The 18,825-nt window shown below is 47.8% G+C and overlaps 2 protein-coding genes across 5 annotated transcripts in view; one reads left to right on the top strand and one right to left on the bottom strand.

Annotated features, from left to right (window-relative positions):
* RNF31 (ring finger protein 31) overlaps positions 1–12,804 on the bottom strand; it is a 28,865-nt gene extending 16,061 nt beyond the window's left edge. For 3 of the 4 annotated variants that reach the window (XR_010025988.1, XM_063138518.1, XM_063138521.1), the window contains exons 1-8: positions 12,722–12,802; positions 11,147–11,331; positions 10,459–10,605; positions 9,415–9,570; positions 9,233–9,292; positions 7,028–7,103; positions 4,828–5,023; positions 2,511–2,901 (exon numbers count right to left, since the gene is read on the bottom strand). Coding sequence is in view for 3 of the 4 variants with exons in the window: in XM_063138518.1 (XP_062994588.1) it covers positions 2,511–2,901; positions 4,828–5,023; positions 7,028–7,103; positions 9,233–9,292; positions 9,415–9,570; positions 10,459–10,605; positions 11,147–11,329 (1,209 nt within the window). In the remaining variant the exon portion in view is untranslated. Of the gene's footprint in view, positions 1–2,510; positions 2,902–4,827; positions 5,024–7,027; positions 7,104–9,232; positions 9,293–9,414; positions 9,571–10,458; positions 10,606–11,146; positions 11,335–12,721 lie in introns of all 4 variants that reach the window. The other variant, XM_063138519.1, reaches the window with a different exon arrangement.
* A 1,437-nt stretch (positions 12,805–14,241) lies between these two features.
* On the top strand, positions 14,242–18,825 carry PSME2 (proteasome activator subunit 2). The gene is made up of 11 exons (XM_063138522.1): positions 14,242–14,368; positions 15,253–15,285; positions 15,387–15,449; positions 16,032–16,118; positions 16,226–16,253; positions 16,424–16,521; positions 17,030–17,098; positions 17,203–17,270; positions 17,837–17,891; positions 18,196–18,282; positions 18,415–18,825. Exons 1-11 carry the CDS (start codon positions 14,318–14,320, stop codon positions 18,493–18,495), a joined length of 720 nt encoding a protein of 239 aa, XP_062994592.1. The 5' UTR covers positions 14,242–14,317; the 3' UTR covers positions 18,496–18,825.

Here is an 18,825-nt window from a genome sequence, read left to right as displayed (position 1 = left end):
TCCGCTCATCATCAGACAGTCCCCTATCTTTCATACAGTTTTTGCCCCGTTCTAAAAGGCTGAAATTCCTCCCCTGAGGCTTAGTGATGAGCTTTAAGCTAAAACTTGCTAGGTGTTTTTTTTTTAGCTCCACCATTATTATTATTATTATTATTATTATTATTATTATTATTATTATTATTATTTGTATCCCGCCTTTTGCCCAATGCTGGGCCTCAAGGCGGCCTTACAAAGTTTAAAATATACATGGGGGGGGGAAACAAAACCATAAACATTTAAAATACACAACAAAATTATAAGGCATTAACACAGATGGAGGGCCAGACTATTCTCCAAAGGCCTGCTGGAACAAAAAAGTTTTCGCCTGCTTCCAAAAGCCCATCAAGGAGGGAGCCAGCCTAGCTTCCCCGGGAAGAGAGTTCCAGAGCACCGGAGCAGCCACCGAGAAGGCCCTCTCCCATGTTCCCACCAAGCGCGCCTGTGAAGAAGGTGGGACTGAAAGAAGGGCTTCTCCAGAAGATCTCAAAGCACGGGCAGGCTCATAGGGGAACCTGGACCCGGACCATATAGGGCTTTATAGGTCATAACCAGCACTGCGGCCCCCGAGAGCTTCTTTGAAATCATCGTCATTTTATTACGCGGTCACAGACCCAATAAAAACAATAACCATAAAACCACAATCATTCATTTAAAACCATAAATTCGCAATATTAATTTAAAACCATAAAATCACAGTCATTAATTCATTATACGAACAGGCTAAAAGAGCTTCTTTGAAATGAAATTCCGGCCCCTGAGCTGAAGGAGGTTCAACACCCTCGCTCTACGTGCACGTTACGCATTTGGGACCCAAGCAGGGACCCATTGAACAATTTTGATGTTGCTTTCCCCCCTCTCCTCTCAGAAGGGAAAAAAAAGTCTGGGCCTCATGATTGTGTGTGTAAGCTGAAAGGCTTGTTTTTCTCTGGAACGGTCATCCTATATAATTGCAGAAAAGCACCACTGAGGGCCTCCTAAGGTAGAAGCATCCAAAAACAACCTGACCTGACTCAACCAGGACCCGCCCCTTACCTGCCCAACTCACATTAGAAGAGCCCTGATGCGGGATTAGACCAAGGGTCCATCTAGTCCAGCACTCTGTTCACACAGTGGCCAGCCAGCCATTGGCCAGGGATGAACAAGCAGGACATGGTGCAACAGCACCCTCCTGTCCATGCTCCCCAGGAACTGATGAATATAGGCTTATTGCCTCCGATACTGGAGGTAGCATATAGCCAACAGGACTAATAAACATTGATAGCCTTCTCCTCCAGAATTTATCCAGCCCCCTTTTAAAGCCATCCAAACTGGTGGCCATCACTATATCTTGTGGCAGTGAGTTCCATAGTTTAACGATTATCATTTATTTATTTATTTATTACATTTGTATAACGCCCCACAGCCGAGGCACTCTGGGCGGTTTAAAAACACTTAAAAACAATATACAGAAATTTAAAATCACAAAAACATACAATTTAAAACCACAGAAATAGACAAAAATAAACTATGCTCTGTGTGAAGGAGTACTTCCTTTTATTTGTCCTGGATCTCCCACCAATCAAGGGGCTGATCCCATTGGGTTCTAGTATTATGGGAGAAGGAGAAAAATGTCTCCCTATCCACGTTCTCCACACCAGGCATAATTCTGTACACTCTCAGATCTTAGAATCAAAGAATAGCAGAGTTGGAAGGGGCCTACAAGGCCATCGAGTCCAACCCCCTGCTCAATGCAGGGATCCACCCTAAAGCATCCCTGACAGATGGTTGTCCAGCTGCCTCTTGAAGGCCTCCAGTGTGGGAGAGCCCACAACCTCCCTAGGTCATTGGTTCCACTGTCGTACTGCTCTAACAGTCAGGAAGTTTTTCCTTATGTCCAGCTGGAATCTGGTTTCCTTTAACTTGAGCCTGTTATTCCGTGTCCTGCACTCTGGGAGGATCGAGAAGAGATCTTGGCCCTCCTCTGTGTGACAACCTTTTAAGTATTTGAAGAGTGCTCTCATGTCTCCCCTCAATCTTCTCTTCTCCAGGCTAAACATGCCCAGTTCTTTCAGTCTCTCTTCATAGGGCTTTGTTTCTAGACCCCTGATCATCCTGGTTGCCCTCTTCTGAACACACTCCAGCTTGTCTATGTCCTTCTTGAATTGTGGAGCCCAGAACTGGACACAATACTCTAGATGAGGCCTAACCAGGGCAGAATAGAGAGGAACCAGTACCTCCCGTGATTTGGAAGCTATACTTCTATTAATGCAGCCCAAAATAGCATTGGCCTTTCTTGCAGCCATATCGCACTGTTGGCTCATATTCAGCTTGTGATCTACAACAATTCCAAGATCCTTCTCGTTCGTAGTATTGCTGAGCCAAGTATCCCCCATCTTGTAACTGTGCCTTTGGTTTCTATTTCCTAAATGTAAAACTTGGCATTTATCCCTATTAAATTCCATATTTAAATTTCTTAACTTCCTGCCTCTTACCTCTTCCTCCCGCGGCCCCGTCTCCTCTCCCCAGGCGATCAGGGGCTTGGCGTCACCTGTGCCGGGCCTGCCTGCCAGGCGGGGCCTCTCACAAACAGCGCACAGCACGGTGGCCGCCTCGTTCTCGAAAGTGCAGGATTGGCACGACCACCGGCCCCGGGCCAGCTGCCCCAGGCTGCCGAGCTCATCGTCCGAACTGGAGTTCACGGGGTTCTTGCAGCCGCGGGGGCGGTCGCAGGCCACGCACAGGACGGAGCGGGCATCATTGTTCATGCGGCAGGCGGCGCAGCGCCAGGGCAGACGCTGGGTGGGGAGGGTGCGCCAGGTGCAGGAGAGGGAATCCATTGGAGGATGCAAGGAGGAGCCGTCGTCGGTGATCACTCCTGACAGGCTTAAAACAGAACGTAATCGTACGCTTAGCAAATAAGTGAACAGTTCATAAGGTATCTTAACTCTGCCTTCTCTAAACCTGACTTGGGTGACCATACAGAAAAGGGGGACCGGGCTCCTGTATCTTTAACAGTTGTATAGAAAAGGGAATTTCAGCAGGTGTCATTTCTGTGCATGCAGCACCTGGCAAAATCCCCTCTTCATCACAACTGTTAAAGCGTCAAGAACTATACTAGGTGACCGGATACAAAAGAGGGCAGGGCACCTGCGGCTTTAACTGTTGTGATGAAGAGGGGATTTCACCAGGTGCTGCGTACATACAAATGACACCTGCTGAAATTCCCTTTTAAATATACTCAGAAGCCCTGTCCACCTTTTCACGTGGTCACCTTATCTAATCCCCTTTTAAAGTCATCCAACTTGGCAGCCATCGCTACACCTTGTGGCAGTAAACTGCAGGAGCCCTGCCCTCCTTTGTGTCTGGGCACAAGTATAGCTGCTGCAGCTATAACTGTTGTGATGAAGAGGGGATTTCACCAGGTGCTGCATGCCTACAAATGATCCCTGCTGAAATCATAGAATCGTAGAATAGCAGAGTCGGAAGGGGCCTACAAGGCCATCGAGTCCAACCCCCTGCTCAATGCAGGAATCCACCCTAAAGCATCCCTGATGGATGGCTGTCCAGCTGCCTCTTGAAGGCCTCTAGTGTGGGAGAGCCCACCACCTCCCTAGGGAACTGGTTCCATTGTCATACTGCTCTAACAGTCAGGAAGTTTTTCCTGATGTCCAGCTGGAATCTGGCTTCCTTTAACTTGAGCCCGTTATTCCGTGTCCTGCACTCTGGGAGGATCGAGAAGAGATCCTGGCTCTCCTTTGTGTGACAACCTTTCAAGTGTTTGAAGAGTGCTATTATGTCTCCCCTCCATCTTCTCTTCTCCAGGCTAAACAGGCCCAGTTCTTTCAGTCTCTCTTCATAGGACTTTGCCCTTTTATATGCAACCGTTAAAAGATACAGGAGCCCTGTCCTCCTTTCCATATGGTCACCCTAAACCTGATGCCATCTAGATGTGTCAGAAAACAACTCCCAGAATTCCCCGAGCCAGCATAGTTGGCTGGAGGCTTCTGGGAGTTGTCGTCTGACAAATCTGGACTTCATCAGGTTGAGGGCAGCTGTCTTAACTACACGTCCTGTGCAAATGGGGACCGGACAAAGGAACATGTCTGTTACCATAGCAATGGAGAAATCAGCAAATGCGGGTGGTCTCTATTGGGAAGGGGTTCACAATAAGACATCTAAGTGAGGATTGCGGTTCCCAAAGGTCTCTTAGAAAGGAACAATTCCAAGGTAAAGAAACCCTCATTTTTGCCGCGGCTGAGGAGAACACAGCATTTTCCAGGAGGAAAGTGGGCTGAAGTTACCAGAGCGACAGGCCCACGTCAACCCTTCCCATGATGCTCCTGGCTAATGGAAATAAAAGAGCTGCTTCCTCCTTCCCCCGAGAAAGCAGAGCACCCTGGGATATCCTCAGATGACCCTCATGAACTAATCCACGGGGCGGGGGGAACGAGGAACATGTCTTGTTCATAAAACAGAGATTGGGCAGTACAGAATAAAGGAACCACCTCCTGAGTAATTCAGCTTCGCACAGAGACGAGTGAGAGGTGACAAAAATGAAATGCCAGGGCCGGCCCTAACCTGAGTCAAGTGCAGCGGTTGCCTCAGGCAGCAGATCTGGGGTGTCATAAAAGGGCAGCAATTTTGGCGCGATTATTATATCCGTACTGCTAGGGGCGAGGAGAGGTGTGTGTGGGATTATCTGCCAACCTTGACGTGGGTGGATGACAGGCACCATTTGCTGCTCTGCCTCAGGCAGCAAAATATCTGAGTCCGGCCCGGATGAAACGGGATGCAAAGCAGAGGTGTTACCTGGGAGGTGGTGCAGGTGGAGGGCTACGGCACACCTGCTCTTTCAGGGGCACTCGGCGGTGATGCGTCCGTGAAGGGTGTTTGTGGAAGAGGCGGTCGCAGTCCGGGCACAGGCACTGGGCGCAAGACGGGCAGTGCAGCGACGGGGGTTCTAGGCCGCAAAGCAGGCAGGCATTTGGGGGCAGGTACCCTACACCTGGAGAGAGAGAGAGAAGGGGGAACCCAAGATCTAATCCACTTCTTTGTCACCATGAAGGCTGCAAATCTTTGGCCAAGAAAAACGAAAAAGCAAATCAAGACACATCCTTTAAATACAGTGTCCATGTTTATATTGGCATGTGTAATAACTCCCTAAGATTTTTAGTTTATCTTTGTACATGTCCTCTACTAAATCTCCATGTTGTTTGAATTAGTAGGGGGAGAAAGAATATATATATAAATACACAAACACACACACACACATGATTTTTGTGAACTGCCCAGAGAGCTTCAGCTATTGGGCGGTATAAAAATGTAACAAATAAATAAATAAATAAATAAATTTTAAAAAATATTTTTCTCCTTCTTGTCTCCTTTTTTCTTTTTTTCTTTCTTCTACTTCAGTTGAGCTTCCTTCCCCTAAAAGTTGTATCAATCAACTTTTCCCTCCTCCTTTTTTCTGTTGGTTTGATATCAATTGTTAGGGGATTGTTGTATTCATTCCTTTTTGTAACACTTTATATATATATATCCCCTTTTTTCTTCTTTTCCTTTCCTTTTTTCGTGTGTGTGTGTGTGTGTGTGTGTGTGTGTGTGTGTGTATATATATATATATATATATATATGTATGTTTGTGGTCATTTTCATTGTATTTCATGTAGATTGTCAATAAAATATTTTTAATTTTTTTTTTTTTAAAAGACACATTTGATATCTGACTTTGGATATTAGCCAAGGGCCTTGTGCGCATGTCCAAAAATGTCTTTCTGTATTATTTATGTAGGGTGCAATTCTATGCATGTTTAGACAGGGGGGAAAATCCTACAACTCCCAGCATTTCCCAGCCAGCGTGAGGTGTCTCAAGACACCTTTCTACAACGGAACAGCAATAACCCAAAACTAAAACCAGAACAAACTAAAAGGAGCCAACGGTAAAAGTAAAACCGGGCCAGACAACCCTAAGATCAAAAAGCAACTAAAACCCTGCCATAAACTCCTTAAGAGAAAGCCACAGAAGAAACGTAATATACATCTTCAAGCCCCTTCTAAAAGTTTATAAAGATGGGTCCAGACACATCCCAGTCGGTTCCACGCGTGCGGGGCCACTCCTAAAAAAGCCCTGTCTCTTGTGCCTACCCATCTAATTGTTTTGAAACAAGGCTGTTGAACCGCAGGGGTCCTGTGGGCCCAAATGCAGCTGGCCAAGGCCGCCATCCAGCCCTCTCCTGAGCTCCCAACCACGGGCAGTGTGGTGGCTTCCAACAGTTCCCCCCGCCCCACTCAATTCTAAAAGGTTAAAAAGTCTCTCCTAAAGCTTAATAATTGGCAGTAACAGTTTGAAGCTACAATACGCTCGTATTTCCGGGGTTGTTGGCGTTGTCCCTTTTTGCCCTTCCCGTTTTACCTCCAGTCCTGGGGGGAGGGGGGACATTCCTATGGTAGATGGGGCAATGTGCAAAAGCCGGGGGGGGGGGAGGAACTACCAAATGATACGCAGCGGGTGAGCAGGAACCACCTGGTAATGGGTGAAAAGGATGCAGCCCTCTGGGGAACTCCGGAGGTCCCAATTGTGACCCGACGCAGGCCGCTTGGCTCCTGGGCTGGCGATTTAAGCCTTATTCCAAATAGCCAGCCTCATCAGATATTGCCTGGATGTGACAAGCCACAACACTCTGCAATACCTTGCCCCAAAACAGCAAATTCGACACTGGGCAGTAACGGTCTAAAACCAGAGGAGCAAAACACGGTTTCTTCAGTCAAGGCCTTACCACCGTTTCCTTGAAAAGAGTGAGGACCAAGCCATTCCCCTGAGGGGGCACTGGCCGGTCCAGATACCCAAACCCAGTCCTGGCTGATTTCGCAAGCCAGGCTGGGCAAGTTTTCAGGGAACGAGGGGTAGGCCTCAACTACAAGACCGCTCCACGAGCAAATCCCGGGGCTTTATCTTCTACCAGGAAAGGCGCGCGGCTTTTCCGCAAGCCGCCTCGTGGTACCACGTTACCTGTGTGCGATAACGGCGAAACCATCTGTTGAGGCATATGTTCTCGGATAGGGAAGGCGTCGGGAATGAGGTTGACCTGGAAAGAGAGATGGATGAGGCCTACCGTATAACCACACTCAGACCTGGCTGGTCTCGTTCATTTAGGGTGACCATATGAAAAGGAGGACAGGGCTCCTGTATCTTTAACAGTTGCATAGAAAAGGGAATTTCAGCAGGTGTCGTTTGTATATATGGAGAACCTGGTGGAATTTCCTCTTCATCACAACAGTATATATTCTCCATATATACAAATGACACTTGCTGCAATTCCCTTTTCAGTACAACTGTTAAAGATACAGGAGCCCTGTCCTCCTTTTCACATGGTCACCCTAGTTCATTCCTTCGTCACCTCAAGGACGTATACCATGCTCTACCTGTGGCTGCCTCTGAGGCATGTTTGGAAGCTGTCTGAATGCAAAACACAGGCACTTGTGTGTGTGTGAGAGTGCGCACAACCCTAGAGGGTGGAATCAGCAAGGAATCTCTTTATCAAAGATACTGAGGCATTGACACGCTGGGGTGAATTCAAGGTGGCCGCTTGGAATCATAAAATCCTCAACAGTTTGGGGCACTGCGAGTACTTTTAAATATAAGTTCAAAGGCCTTTTTATTTATTTACAAAAGCATTTGGCCCCTGACTTGTTGATTTTGTGTTTTCAAGTTAAGATAAAGAATGGAGGGTCTTCTCTGCTGTGGCACCCTGGCTGTGGAATGAACTCCCTAAGGAGGTTCGCTTGGCACCTACACTAAATGCCTTTAGATGCCAGGTGAAGACCTTTTTATTCTCCCAGCATTTTAATAGTCTATAAATAAATTTTAACTTGGGTGTTTTAAATTTGTAATTTTGCATTGCTGCTGTTTTTATCTGATTGAGCTTTTATATTGTATTTTATGTTATGGTTTTATACTGTTGTTTTATACTTTGAATGGTTTTAATTGTTGTGAACCACCCAGAGAGCTCCGGCTATTGGGCGGTATAGAAATGTAATAAATAAGTAAATGTTGTATTTTTAAATTGTTTCATTGTGATGACAGGATGCCTCCATTGGTGTCTACTAGGCTCCCTGCTCTTTCTGGCTTTTATTTTATTTCTTAAGACTTCCTTTTTAATTAAAAAATGTTTTCTTTCTTTTTTTTTTTTTACTGGGAAGCTGGCATGCCTCAAAGGAAAGTGCTGCCTTCCAGCACCCTCCTTAATTGGGTTCAAAAGTGAGGATTTGTATTTTGGAGTTCGGATCCTCCACCACTGGCTTCTACTTGGATTCTTAGGTAACAATCCTATGCATGTTTAGATGGGAAAAAGTCCTACTTCGGGGAAATCAGTGTTTTGGAACCAGCAATGTCCACCGTGGCGGCCATTTTGTGAATGGGCATGCCTGCCCCCCTGGTGGCCATTTTGTAAACACATCCACAACACTTTCTCCATATTCCAAATGTGCCCAGCAGCTAAAAAGAATTGGGGACCCCTGTTAACTAGCAGATACCTGGATGGTTTGCAATAGTCGCTCAGCAAGAAAAAAGTGACGCTTTCCCCTCAAAATGAGGTGGCTAAAACTGACCTTTTGGGTGGGTGGGGAACCAGTAGATTTATGTGTGAGAAGACTTTGAGTTCAATTCTGGTACTGAAAACAAATTCCTGGCCTGAGCTGATGCTCAGAGATGCCCTCATCCTTAATTCTAAGCGTGTATTTGCCCTAATTGGTGGAACTTGGGGTTCTAGCCAAAAATAAGAAGAAAGTAGATCTTGTACCCTGCAGACATCTGTCCACCCTTGGAAGAGAGCAGCCTTCCACTTCAGATGTTTTGGACTACAAATCCCATCAGCACGGCCAATGGTCAGGAATGCTGGGAGTCGTATTCCAAAACTCCTCCTAATCTAGGGTGCCCCAAGACATTTTACTGCCTGAAGGGAAGGACAAGATGGTGCCCCGCTCCCATGCCATGTACAAAAGCCAGCTAGACTGACAAATGAATGTCTTTGACACTGACGCTGAGACACCATTCTCCTATGGACCTGAAGGCAACAGGCTAATTTAGGAGGTGCAGAGCAGGCCACATTGCACACAGGTCTCTCCTCCAACACTCGCTGCCACCTCCTAGCATCTGCCACCTGAGGCATCTGCTTCACTCTGCCTCAAAGTAAGGATGGCCCTGCTTCCCACTCACCTGCAAGCTGTCCCCTCCCTGCATTAACTGTTGCAAAACGTGAGGATTGGGGTGATTATCCTAAAAGGAAAAAGAACCATGAACATTCTCTAAGTCACAGCAGGGCCCCCCGAGACGTGTCGGCCTGACACTTTTTTCTCCCCTGTGACCCAGGGTTCCTTGCCACAGTGATCCTGCCATACCGAAAGGAGAAGGTTCAGTTCAGCCCGTAACAGCATGACGTCCACCGTGATGGAGGCCACTCGGAGGATGTCTGGATCCTGCAAATGTTCGGGGAAGCAAAGCCCATCCATCTGTTCTTCGGAATAGCCATAGAGGCGAAGGACATCCCGTCCACCCTGCCAGAAATGTAGGATGCACAATCAGGGGGTTTGGAAGACAGCAGGAGGGGGTGAGCTAGTGCCCTTTATTATTTGAAGCCAGACTGGTTTCTGCTAGAAATAGGGCCTTATCTGTGGTGGCCCTTTGCTCTATGAAAACCTTGTCAAGGGAGACTGACTAGGCGTATTCTATTGCAGCTTTTCAGAAAGCTGTAAAAAGTGGGAAAGGGAATAGAGGAGACAAGGGCCTAACAACTGAGCAGTACCTTATAGCCGAACACACACACATTACGAGCCAGGGGAGCCTGTCTGGGAAAAATATTCAACAGACATGGAATCACCACTGATAAGGCCCTGTCCCAGTCATCATGCACGGTACCTTGGCTGACAGGGGCACCTGGAGAAGAACCTTGGCCAATGAACTGAGTGTAGAGGCAAGCTGACGTGGAGTTAGGCGATCCCTTTAGGTATCCTGGTCCCAAACTGTGAAGGGCTTTAGTGTCAGCACCAACACTATAAATTGAGCCCAGAAACGGACTGGGAACTGTTTAAACACTGGCAATATATTTTCCCATTTCCCAGCCTCAATCTAGCATTCTGAACTAGCCGAATTTTCCGGACAGTCTTCAAGGAAAGCCCCACATACGACATGTTACAGTAGTCCCGCCTTCCTCACGTTGATGACCCCAAATCCCCGAATGAACTCATTCAGTAGTTTTCTAGCACCTTCTAGTAGTTTCCATTGGTTTTGCTCCTTTTCCCCCCATTTGGGGGCTGATGTAGAATTTACTCTTACGCGATTAAAAACAGAAGGCAAAATGGAATTTAAAGAGAGGATAAAAATTGAGATGGGGGATATGGTTGAGGGATAGGGTAGATGGTAAGAGAAGGGAATGTCTCTCTCACCTGAATGGTGTCCACCGTGTCTCGGAAGACGGGGTTGTTGAACTTGACTGTCCGCCAGAAACGGGGCTTGTGAGGGTTCAGGAGGTTGCGCCCGTATTTCTCCAGGATGTTCAGGGCAGTGGAGAGCGTGCAAAGGTCCTTCTGGGTCTGGACAGGGGTTGGAAATGTGGGACATCCCTAATCAAACGTTGCAAACATAAGAATCCACACCACAGCCTCCTCTAAACCCCACAAATCTATGCCCAACTCTCACGCAGCTGGGATCTGGGACTTTGATGGGGAGCACGCATCTCTCTTTATCTTAAGGACTAGAAGTGTGGTTGTTTGTTTTTAAAACGAAAGCTCACATTCCCAGGAAGCGCCAAGACCTCCTAACTTTCTCTCCGCTTACTAGCTAGGACTTGATCTTCCTTCTGTATCACAGCTAGCTTCCCTAGGGCTATTTTCTTTCCTTCTGTTTTCCCGCCCCACCAGGCGGCAGCTACATTACAGGCAAGCATTCCACTGGTAAAGCATCCCACTGGTAATTTCTGCCTGTTAGGCAGCGGTTCAAAGCCCAAGAGCCGTTCCAGGCATGAGAGAGGCAGCCATAGGAGTCCTGCCTCCGTTACTTCTAAACTTCCAACTCGTGCCTCCATTTCAAACCGCACTCTACCCTGTGATTTCCAGGCCCCACGGATCCCCTTACCTGCCCCTGGGTATTGGCTTCTACAATGTCTTTGGCGTTGATCTCTCTGTACTTTTGGCTGGGGGGCAGGGCCATCTCCACCAGGCGCTGCACGGACTCCGGGTTCTGCTCTGCCGGACTCCTGATCAAAGCGGTGACCAGTTCTTCCCGCAGAGACATGAACTGGCATTCCACGTCCCCCATGTCTGCTACCAAAGGTGGGGGGGAGAATGTAGAGAAATTAAGAAAAGAAGTAAGGTTTTCTCTTACAATTCCAACCAGGATTAGCTTGGAACTTCTCTCCAGGGAACATAAAACGCAGGTCATGGCGACGGGGAGTTATCTGTTAGTTAGTTATTCATTATTGCATTTATATCCCGCTTACCTCCTCCATTTTACCCTCACAACAACAACCCTGTGAGGTGGGTTAGGCTGAATGTCTGTGACTGGCCCAAAGTCACCCAGTGGGCTTCCATGGCCAAGTGGGGACTAGAACTCGGATCTCCCGACTCCCAGCCTGACGCTTTAGCCACTACACCCCACAACAATCCTGCGAGGTGGCTTAAAGCCTAGAGACCAGATGACGCCCCATCAGCCACCCCAAGACACCCCCCCAGCCATCATGACCAAGGCCTGCTGGGAATTGTAGTCCAAAACATCTGGAGGGGGGCCCAGATGGTGGAAACCTACCTGACACTATACTAAAATTCTTAGTCTTTTTAAGATCGCGCAGGACTCTTCGTTGCTGTTGTTTTAAAATAGGAAAGTGATGATCAATAAATGTCTATAAAATAATTGGGGGGGCCTATAAAGTATTTCATTAGGGCTAAAAAAAAATCCCCCCACTGGGAATATTCCCAACTTTTTCTAGGTATCAAGTGTACATTTTTTAAAAATTAGTAATATCATTATTTAACTAGACTTCAGCGTATATTTAATTTTTAAAAAAAACAGTTCTTAGCCGCCTTTCAAGACAGAAGCCCTCATAAGTCGGCTTACCACAATAAATTATATAAAATCAGTTAAAATATTTAAAGCAATAAAATGCGTATAGGGCAAGTTACAGGCAAAACCGGACAGGAGACCTCCTGCCTCCTAGGAGTTTACAATTTATTGTTTGTTTATTTATGACATTTCTCTACCGGCCAACAGCCGAAACTCTCTGACAGCTCACAACAATGAAAACCCGAAAATACAACACGGTTGGGCAGGATGGGACTTGTAGTCCAAACTTTCCAGCCGACACCTCGTTATGGAAAGCGGATAAAAGAGGAGAAACCTTTCCAATCGGCGCTATCTTAGGCATGTCTGCTCAGAAGTAATCCCCGTGGAGTCCAGTGGGGTTTACTCCCGGGTAAGTAAGTGGGTGCAGGATTGCAAGATCCCAGGGAGGGGGGCCTCAAATTGGGAGGTTTAAAACTCTCCCTTTCACTTTTGATTTCTTTTATCCTTTGCGCCTTCACACCCAAACTCTGCTTGGGATGCAATCAGAAGTAGTTGCAAGGGGATTTTGAAAATTTAGGGGTTTTTTGGTGGTGGTGGTGGTGGCGGGGGCTTTTTCTCTTGGGGGGGGAGAGGTAAGAGGGGGGGTCTTACCTTGCTGGGAGGGGGGAGCGGGGCGCGTCACTCACATGTCCTGGGAACCTCCTTCATCAGCTGGTGGCAGGAGAGGAGGAGGAGGAAGGAAGGCAAAAGCAGGAAGCGAAAGGCGAAAAAAAGGGCCAGCGCAGAGCTCAGAGGGGACCCCAGGAGACGAGGAGGAAGAACTACAAGCGCCGGCTCGTAGTCAACGAGCGCCTCTGAGCATACGCAGAGTGCCTTTAGCCGCCGCCTCCCACGGGGGGGGGGAACGCAACAGCAGCCTGCGCCGCCACGTCTCTGGGATTAGGACAACCTCTCTCTCTCCCCCACTTGGCGCCTTCTCCAGATGTGTTGGACAACAACTCCCAGCATCCCCAGCCTGGGAGTTGTTAGCCGACCTATCTGGAGGGCGCCAGGTCGGGGGAGGCTGATACAGCACTATATCAAGGGCTGGGAAGCGAAGGCCCAGGGTTCAAATCTACCCCTTACTTAGGGGGTGATGGGAGTTGTGGTACAACACAATGTGTTGGAGGGTGCCCAGGGAGGCTTGGATAGGGAAAAGATGTGGAGGCAGAAATAATGGAGTCTCCCAACTTCTCTTTTTCAATAATGATGAATAATAATAATAATAATAATAATAATAATAATAATAATAATAATAATAATAATTAATAATAGAGCACTGGGAAGATAGGTTTGGTGTGTGACACTTCTGGGGTGCAAAGGCGATTTTTTAAAATCGCATTTTATTTTTGAGCTTGGGGTGGAAAAACTGGGCGCTCAGAATGTCCCCCCGGCTGGTTTTTTTAGGGTGGGTGGGTGTAGGGTGACCCTATGAAAAGGAGGACAGGGCTCCTGTATCTTTAACAGTTGCATAGAAAAGGGAATTTCAGCAGGTATCATTTGTATATATGGAAAACCTGGTGAAATTCTCTCTTCATCACAACAATTAAAGGTGCAGGAGTGACCAGATTTAAAAGAGGGCAGGGCTCCTGCAGCTTTAACTGCTGTGACGAAGAGGGAATTTTACCAGGTTCTCTCTCTAGTCTATACAAATAACACCTGCTGAAATTTCCTTTTCAATACAACGGTTAAAGATACAGGAGCCCTGTCCTCCTTTTCATAGGGTCACCCCTAACATCAGCTGCTTTTGCTCCTCATCCTCTTTCTCTGCAGGAGTCCTGCCCTCTTTTGTATTTGGTCGCCTAGTATAGCTCCTTTAATTGTGATGAAGAGGGAATTTCATCAGGTTCTGCTTTTCATAGGGTCACCCTAGGTGGGTGGGGAGTCTTGCAAAAGTTTGTGATAGATTGCATAAGGTAGACTTTTCCCCCTTGATGTTCAAAATTTGGAGGTGGGAGGGCAGATAGGGGCGGGTGTGTGGGTGTCCCTGTGCACAGAGGTAAAGGTACCCCCTTAATTGGCGATGGGGGGGGGGTCGAGGATTGGGAGGTGGGAGGCGTGGAAGCGGCCGCGTGGGCGGAACGTGTGAATGTGAAAGTGAAAACGAACCGGGGTTTTTTGCAGCGAGCAGTTGCAGTTCCGCGAAGGCGCGCGGAGGTTGCTGGTGCCTCTTTGCTTCTCGCTTGAAGCCCCCCCTACATCACCAACATGGCCAAATCCTGCACCACCATCCAAGTCAGCAAGGAGACCCGTCAAAAGGTGGGAAAACTTCGGCGTGCAAAGAGGGGGGGGGAGGGAGGAGAGGTGTCGATCTCCAAAAAGAGGGGCGGGGGTCAAGACTGACTGGATCTCATCTCAAGAGTGCCCCTGAACAGATGCAGAGTGCCCCGTCACGGCTCAACGCAGCCGCATGGCTTCACCCACCACCGCCTTCTTCTAAAGGCACTGTGGGAATCCCTTTCCTTTTGACAAATGAGGCAGACAAAAGGCCTGATCCCAAGTGGGGAACATGGGGTTCCTCCGTGCTGGGGGAGAGAGGCACTCTGCACATGCTCAAGGGCATCTTCAGTGACTGTTCAGTGACTTTCATCTCAGCCCGAAAGGAGGGTCAAAAATTGGCGAGCCCTGGCTGGCGTCTCCTGGCCGAAATAGAGGCTGAAGTTGGGGCAAACTCCGAGTACAGAAAGGAGTCCAAGAATCTAGTGGCACCTTGAACTTTTTTTTTTTTTTTTGCTTTACATGGCTACTCAGAAGTAACTCCCACTGAGTTCAGTGGGGCTGACTCCCAGGTGAATTGGCTAGACTTCAACCCTTTAGGCTACAATCCCTATAACCCATTTGTTGTTGTCGTTTATTCGTTCAGTTGCTTCCGACTCTTGTTTGCTAAATATGAGCCAAACAGGCTAAATTCTAATTGATTTAGGATATCAAAACATGGAAAATATTATGATTTTGTTCACACACACACACTGGTGGTAGGATTTAGATATGGGGCATTTGGAAAATTCCTGTGAAGTTTGAGTTATGGGAAAGTGATATAACTGGGCGTGGGTTGGAATAATGCATGAAATTGCGCAGCTCTTAAATGTTCCTGCTCAGCTCTAGAAGTGGCTGCATTTCACCATATCCTTTTATCTCCCCAGATGTCCCTTTTCAAAGAGTCCCTTTTCAAAGAGGTAGGTGTCTGTTGCTCTTTTTTATTACCTATTTGACCCACCTCTCCTCTCCCCAAAATAACCTGTTTTGCCTTCCTTCCTTTTTTCTGCTCACCCCACAGGGTGAAGAATTTCTCTGCACATTTCTGCCTCTCAAAATATTTCAACTGGATCAGTTCCTGAGGGTAAGAGAACCCCCCAGCAAACAGAATCATAAATCGAATAATAGAGTTGGAAGGGGCCTACAAGGCCATCAAGTCCAACCCCCTGCTCAATGCAGGAATCCACCTTAAAGCATCCCTGACAGATGGCTGTCCAGCTGCCTCTTGAAGGCCTCCAATGTGAGAGAGCCCATGACCTCCCTAGGTCATGGGTTCCATTGTCGTACTGCTCTAACAGTCAGGAAGTTTTTCCTGATGTCCAGCTGGAATCTGGCTTCCTGTCACCTGAGCCCATTATTCCATGTCCTGCACTCTGGGATGATTGAGAAGAGATCCTGGCCCTCTTAGAATCATAGAATAGTAGAGTTGGAAAGGGCCTACAAGGCCATCGAGTCCAACCCCCTGCTCAATGCAGGAATCCACCCTAAAACATACCTGACAGTATGGCAACTGTGTGGCCACCTTTCAAGTCCTTGAAGAGTGCTATCATGCCTCCCCTCAGCCCTGTATTGAAACAGAGAAAAGTCTTTTCCAGAGATGAGTTCATATTATACCCACTTCTCTCTCTCTCTCTCTCTCTCTCTCTCTCTCTCCCCCCCTTTCCAGGAAGACTTGTTGAACATTAAAGATTTGACTACTCTCCGGGCCCCGCTGGATATCCCTATCCCAGATCCCCCACCCAAAGACGACGAGGTGAGTGATGGAAGGGATTCTCCTCTTCCCCCATTTCCACCCTGAGAAATTTCAATATGACCCTGTAAGGAAAGAACTTAACAGCATTTCTGGTGTTTTCTGTTCAGATGGAGACAGAGAAGGAGGACAAAGAAGGTGAGAGAGGAACTATATTGGAAGAAGGGAGAACTGGATTTGGGGTGGAGGAGTTATGGTACTCTGTAGGAGACTTCCCTTAGTGCCCTCCAGATGCATTGAGTTCCCAGCATCTCCCCTCCCTCCAGCCAAACTACCTGCCTTACCTCCACTTTCTCTCCTGTTCCCAGCCCCCAAATGTGGCTACCTTAAGGGCAATGAGGCCATTCTTGCGCTCTTGGATCGCGTGAAACCCGAAGTCCGGGAGTTCAAAGAGAAATGCATCTTGGTGAGTTGGCCGCAGTGCCCCCTCCCTCACTCCCCGCCCCTTTTCTCGTTTGCCAGAGGGGCCGCTGTGGGCTTCCTTGCTGCAGTGTGTCAGGCGGGAAGGTGTACTTCCCGCCTGGAAGCTCGGAGGATGGCAACAAGGGAGAGGGCCTTTTCAGTGGTGGCCCCCCAATTATGGAATGATCTCCCTGACGAGGCCCGCCTGGCGCCAACATTGTTATCTTTTCAGCGCCCGGTCAAGACCTTTCTCTTCTCCCAGGCATTTAACAGCGTTTAACAACATATGCTAAGTTTGTTTTTTAATGGACCCCAGAACTGTTGTTTAAAATGGATACTGTTTTACACTGTTGTTTTTATATTTTTGATGGTTTTAAATTTGTATACTTTTTAATGTTCACTGTTTTAACTTTGTAAACTGCCCAGAGAGCTTCAGCTATGGGGCGGTATATAAAATAAATAAATAAATATGGGCTTCCCGTCTCTGCGTCTTTCCCCTGGTTTCCCATCAGGTCACCACCTGGATTCAACACATGATTCCCAAAATCGAGGACGGGAATGATTTTGGAGTAGCGGTTCAGGTAAGAGGCACTCAGAGGGGAATTTGACTTTCCTTCTGGGCTCCCAGTCTTGAGTAGGTTCTTCACCATACACACACTGTGTTTCTTTCCCCCTTCGCTGATAGGAAAAGGTGCTGGAACGGATCACAGCCCTGAAGACCAAGGCAGAGGCCTTCCAAACCACCATTGCTAAGTAAGTGGAAAGGGTGCAGTGTAACGGAGAATGGGTAGGGTGAAGAGTGCCATCTGGTATCCCTGCCCCCAGAGCATTATGGGTAATGCACACCGGCCCTTCTTCCTGTTGGCGTTTTCTCACAACGGAGCCAAGCTTTGACGGTAAATTTAACCCCCCTTGGTAGCTCCTTTCCATTGCATTGTGGGTAACGCTCACTCATTGGTAACCTTGTTCAGGGGTGTCATATTTCTTTCATTCGAACAGTGTATTCGAAGGGCACGTCTGTTTTTGGACACTGGGTGGAAAATTCTCCCCAACTCCCATAGCTCCCCTGCCCTAGGCATGCAGGGTAAATATGCTTTCAATATCCTGGTATTTGTGGTGACAGGTGACCAGAGGTTGTCGGACTCCCAACATCCCTGACAACTGGCCCTGCTGGCTGGGGTTGATGGAAGTTGGAGTCCAGTAACATCTGGAGGGCCATGGGTTCTCCACACGTTTATCCAAATGTTTGATGACAAATAGTCCAGGAATAAGCCACGTAACGCTATCACTGACCACCCGTGTGCTGTTCTTTGTTTAAGGTATTTTTTGGAGCGTGGTGATGCCGTAGCCAAGGCGTCGAAGGACACTCATGTGGTGAGTAACGAAAGAATGGAGGTTCCACTCTTTCAGGATTAAATCCTGCCTTGCCTCCCTGACTGGGACATCAGGAGACGTGATGAGCTCTTAGCTTTCCCTTAGATCTGCCTTCCCCAACCTAGTGCTCTCCAGTTGTGATGGGCTGCAACTACCAGCATCCTCCGCCCAGCCAGCTGTGTATCCCAGCACCCACCCTCCCACCCACCCCCAGCCAGCTCTGCAGCCTTTGCCAGGAGTATAACAGCCTTGAAATGGGTCCCCCTCCTTAGTCAACCTGATTTGCCTGCTTTATTCCCTGCAGATGGATTACCGGAGTCTTGTTCACGAACGGGATGAGGCCGTGTACCGGGAAGTCCAGACCATTCTGCTCGATATTCGTGGTTTCTATGTGAGTAAGATAAGAGGAATGAGATTGTTTTGTAGCAGTGGAAAGATAGAAGAAAGTGGGGGCGGAGGGAGGAGATGGAGCAAAAAATGGGAAAGAGCTCTTAGTACTTCCTTTCTGCCTCTCCCCACACAGGCCGAGCTGTACCACATCTTTACCAAAAACCTGGAGAAATTAACCAACCCCAAGGGCGAAGAAAAGCCATCAATGTACTGATAGGGGAGGGCCTTCGCCAGAGCCTGTGACCTCTGCTGACCTTCCTTTGGGTGTTTTGCTGTCCTGGGGAGTGGGGTGGGGGACAGAAAAATACAGAGGTAAAAAGAAAAGGGTCTGAGCTACCTAAAAGTAGATGCACAAACACCTGCGGCTGGAGCAGGGAGAAATAACAAAATGAAAGATGCTTTAGCTTTTTTTGTGTTTTGCTTTTGCTTCGTAAGATAAAAGAACAGACAAGAGTTCTATGAAAAATGAATGTAATTTGAGCTGGGGGGGAAAGATCATGCCTGGTTTCCCTGTTGTAAAGTTTTGAGTCGCTAGATGTTTTTT

Source organism: Elgaria multicarinata, chromosome 11, assembly GCF_023053635.1.
Source record: "Elgaria multicarinata webbii isolate HBS135686 ecotype San Diego chromosome 11, rElgMul1.1.pri, whole genome shotgun sequence".
Taxonomy (NCBI): Eukaryota; Metazoa; Chordata; class Lepidosauria; order Squamata; family Anguidae; genus Elgaria; species Elgaria multicarinata.
This window is presented reverse-complemented; position numbering and strand designations above follow the sequence as displayed.

Bases quoted from the DNA above. Each gene is read 5' to 3' on its own strand.
- PSME2 (XM_063138522.1), top strand. From the start codon at position 14,318: ATGGCCAAATCCTGCACCACCATCCAAGTCAGCAAGGAGACCCGTCAA. The intron at 15,286-15,386 runs GTAGGTGTCTGT...CTCACCCCACAG, and splicing joins AAGAGTCCCTTTTCAAAGAG to GGTGAAGAATTTCTCTGCAC. The intron at 18,283-18,414 runs GTGAGTAAGATA...CTCCCCACACAG, and splicing joins TCGATATTCGTGGTTTCTAT to GCCGAGCTGTACCACATCTT.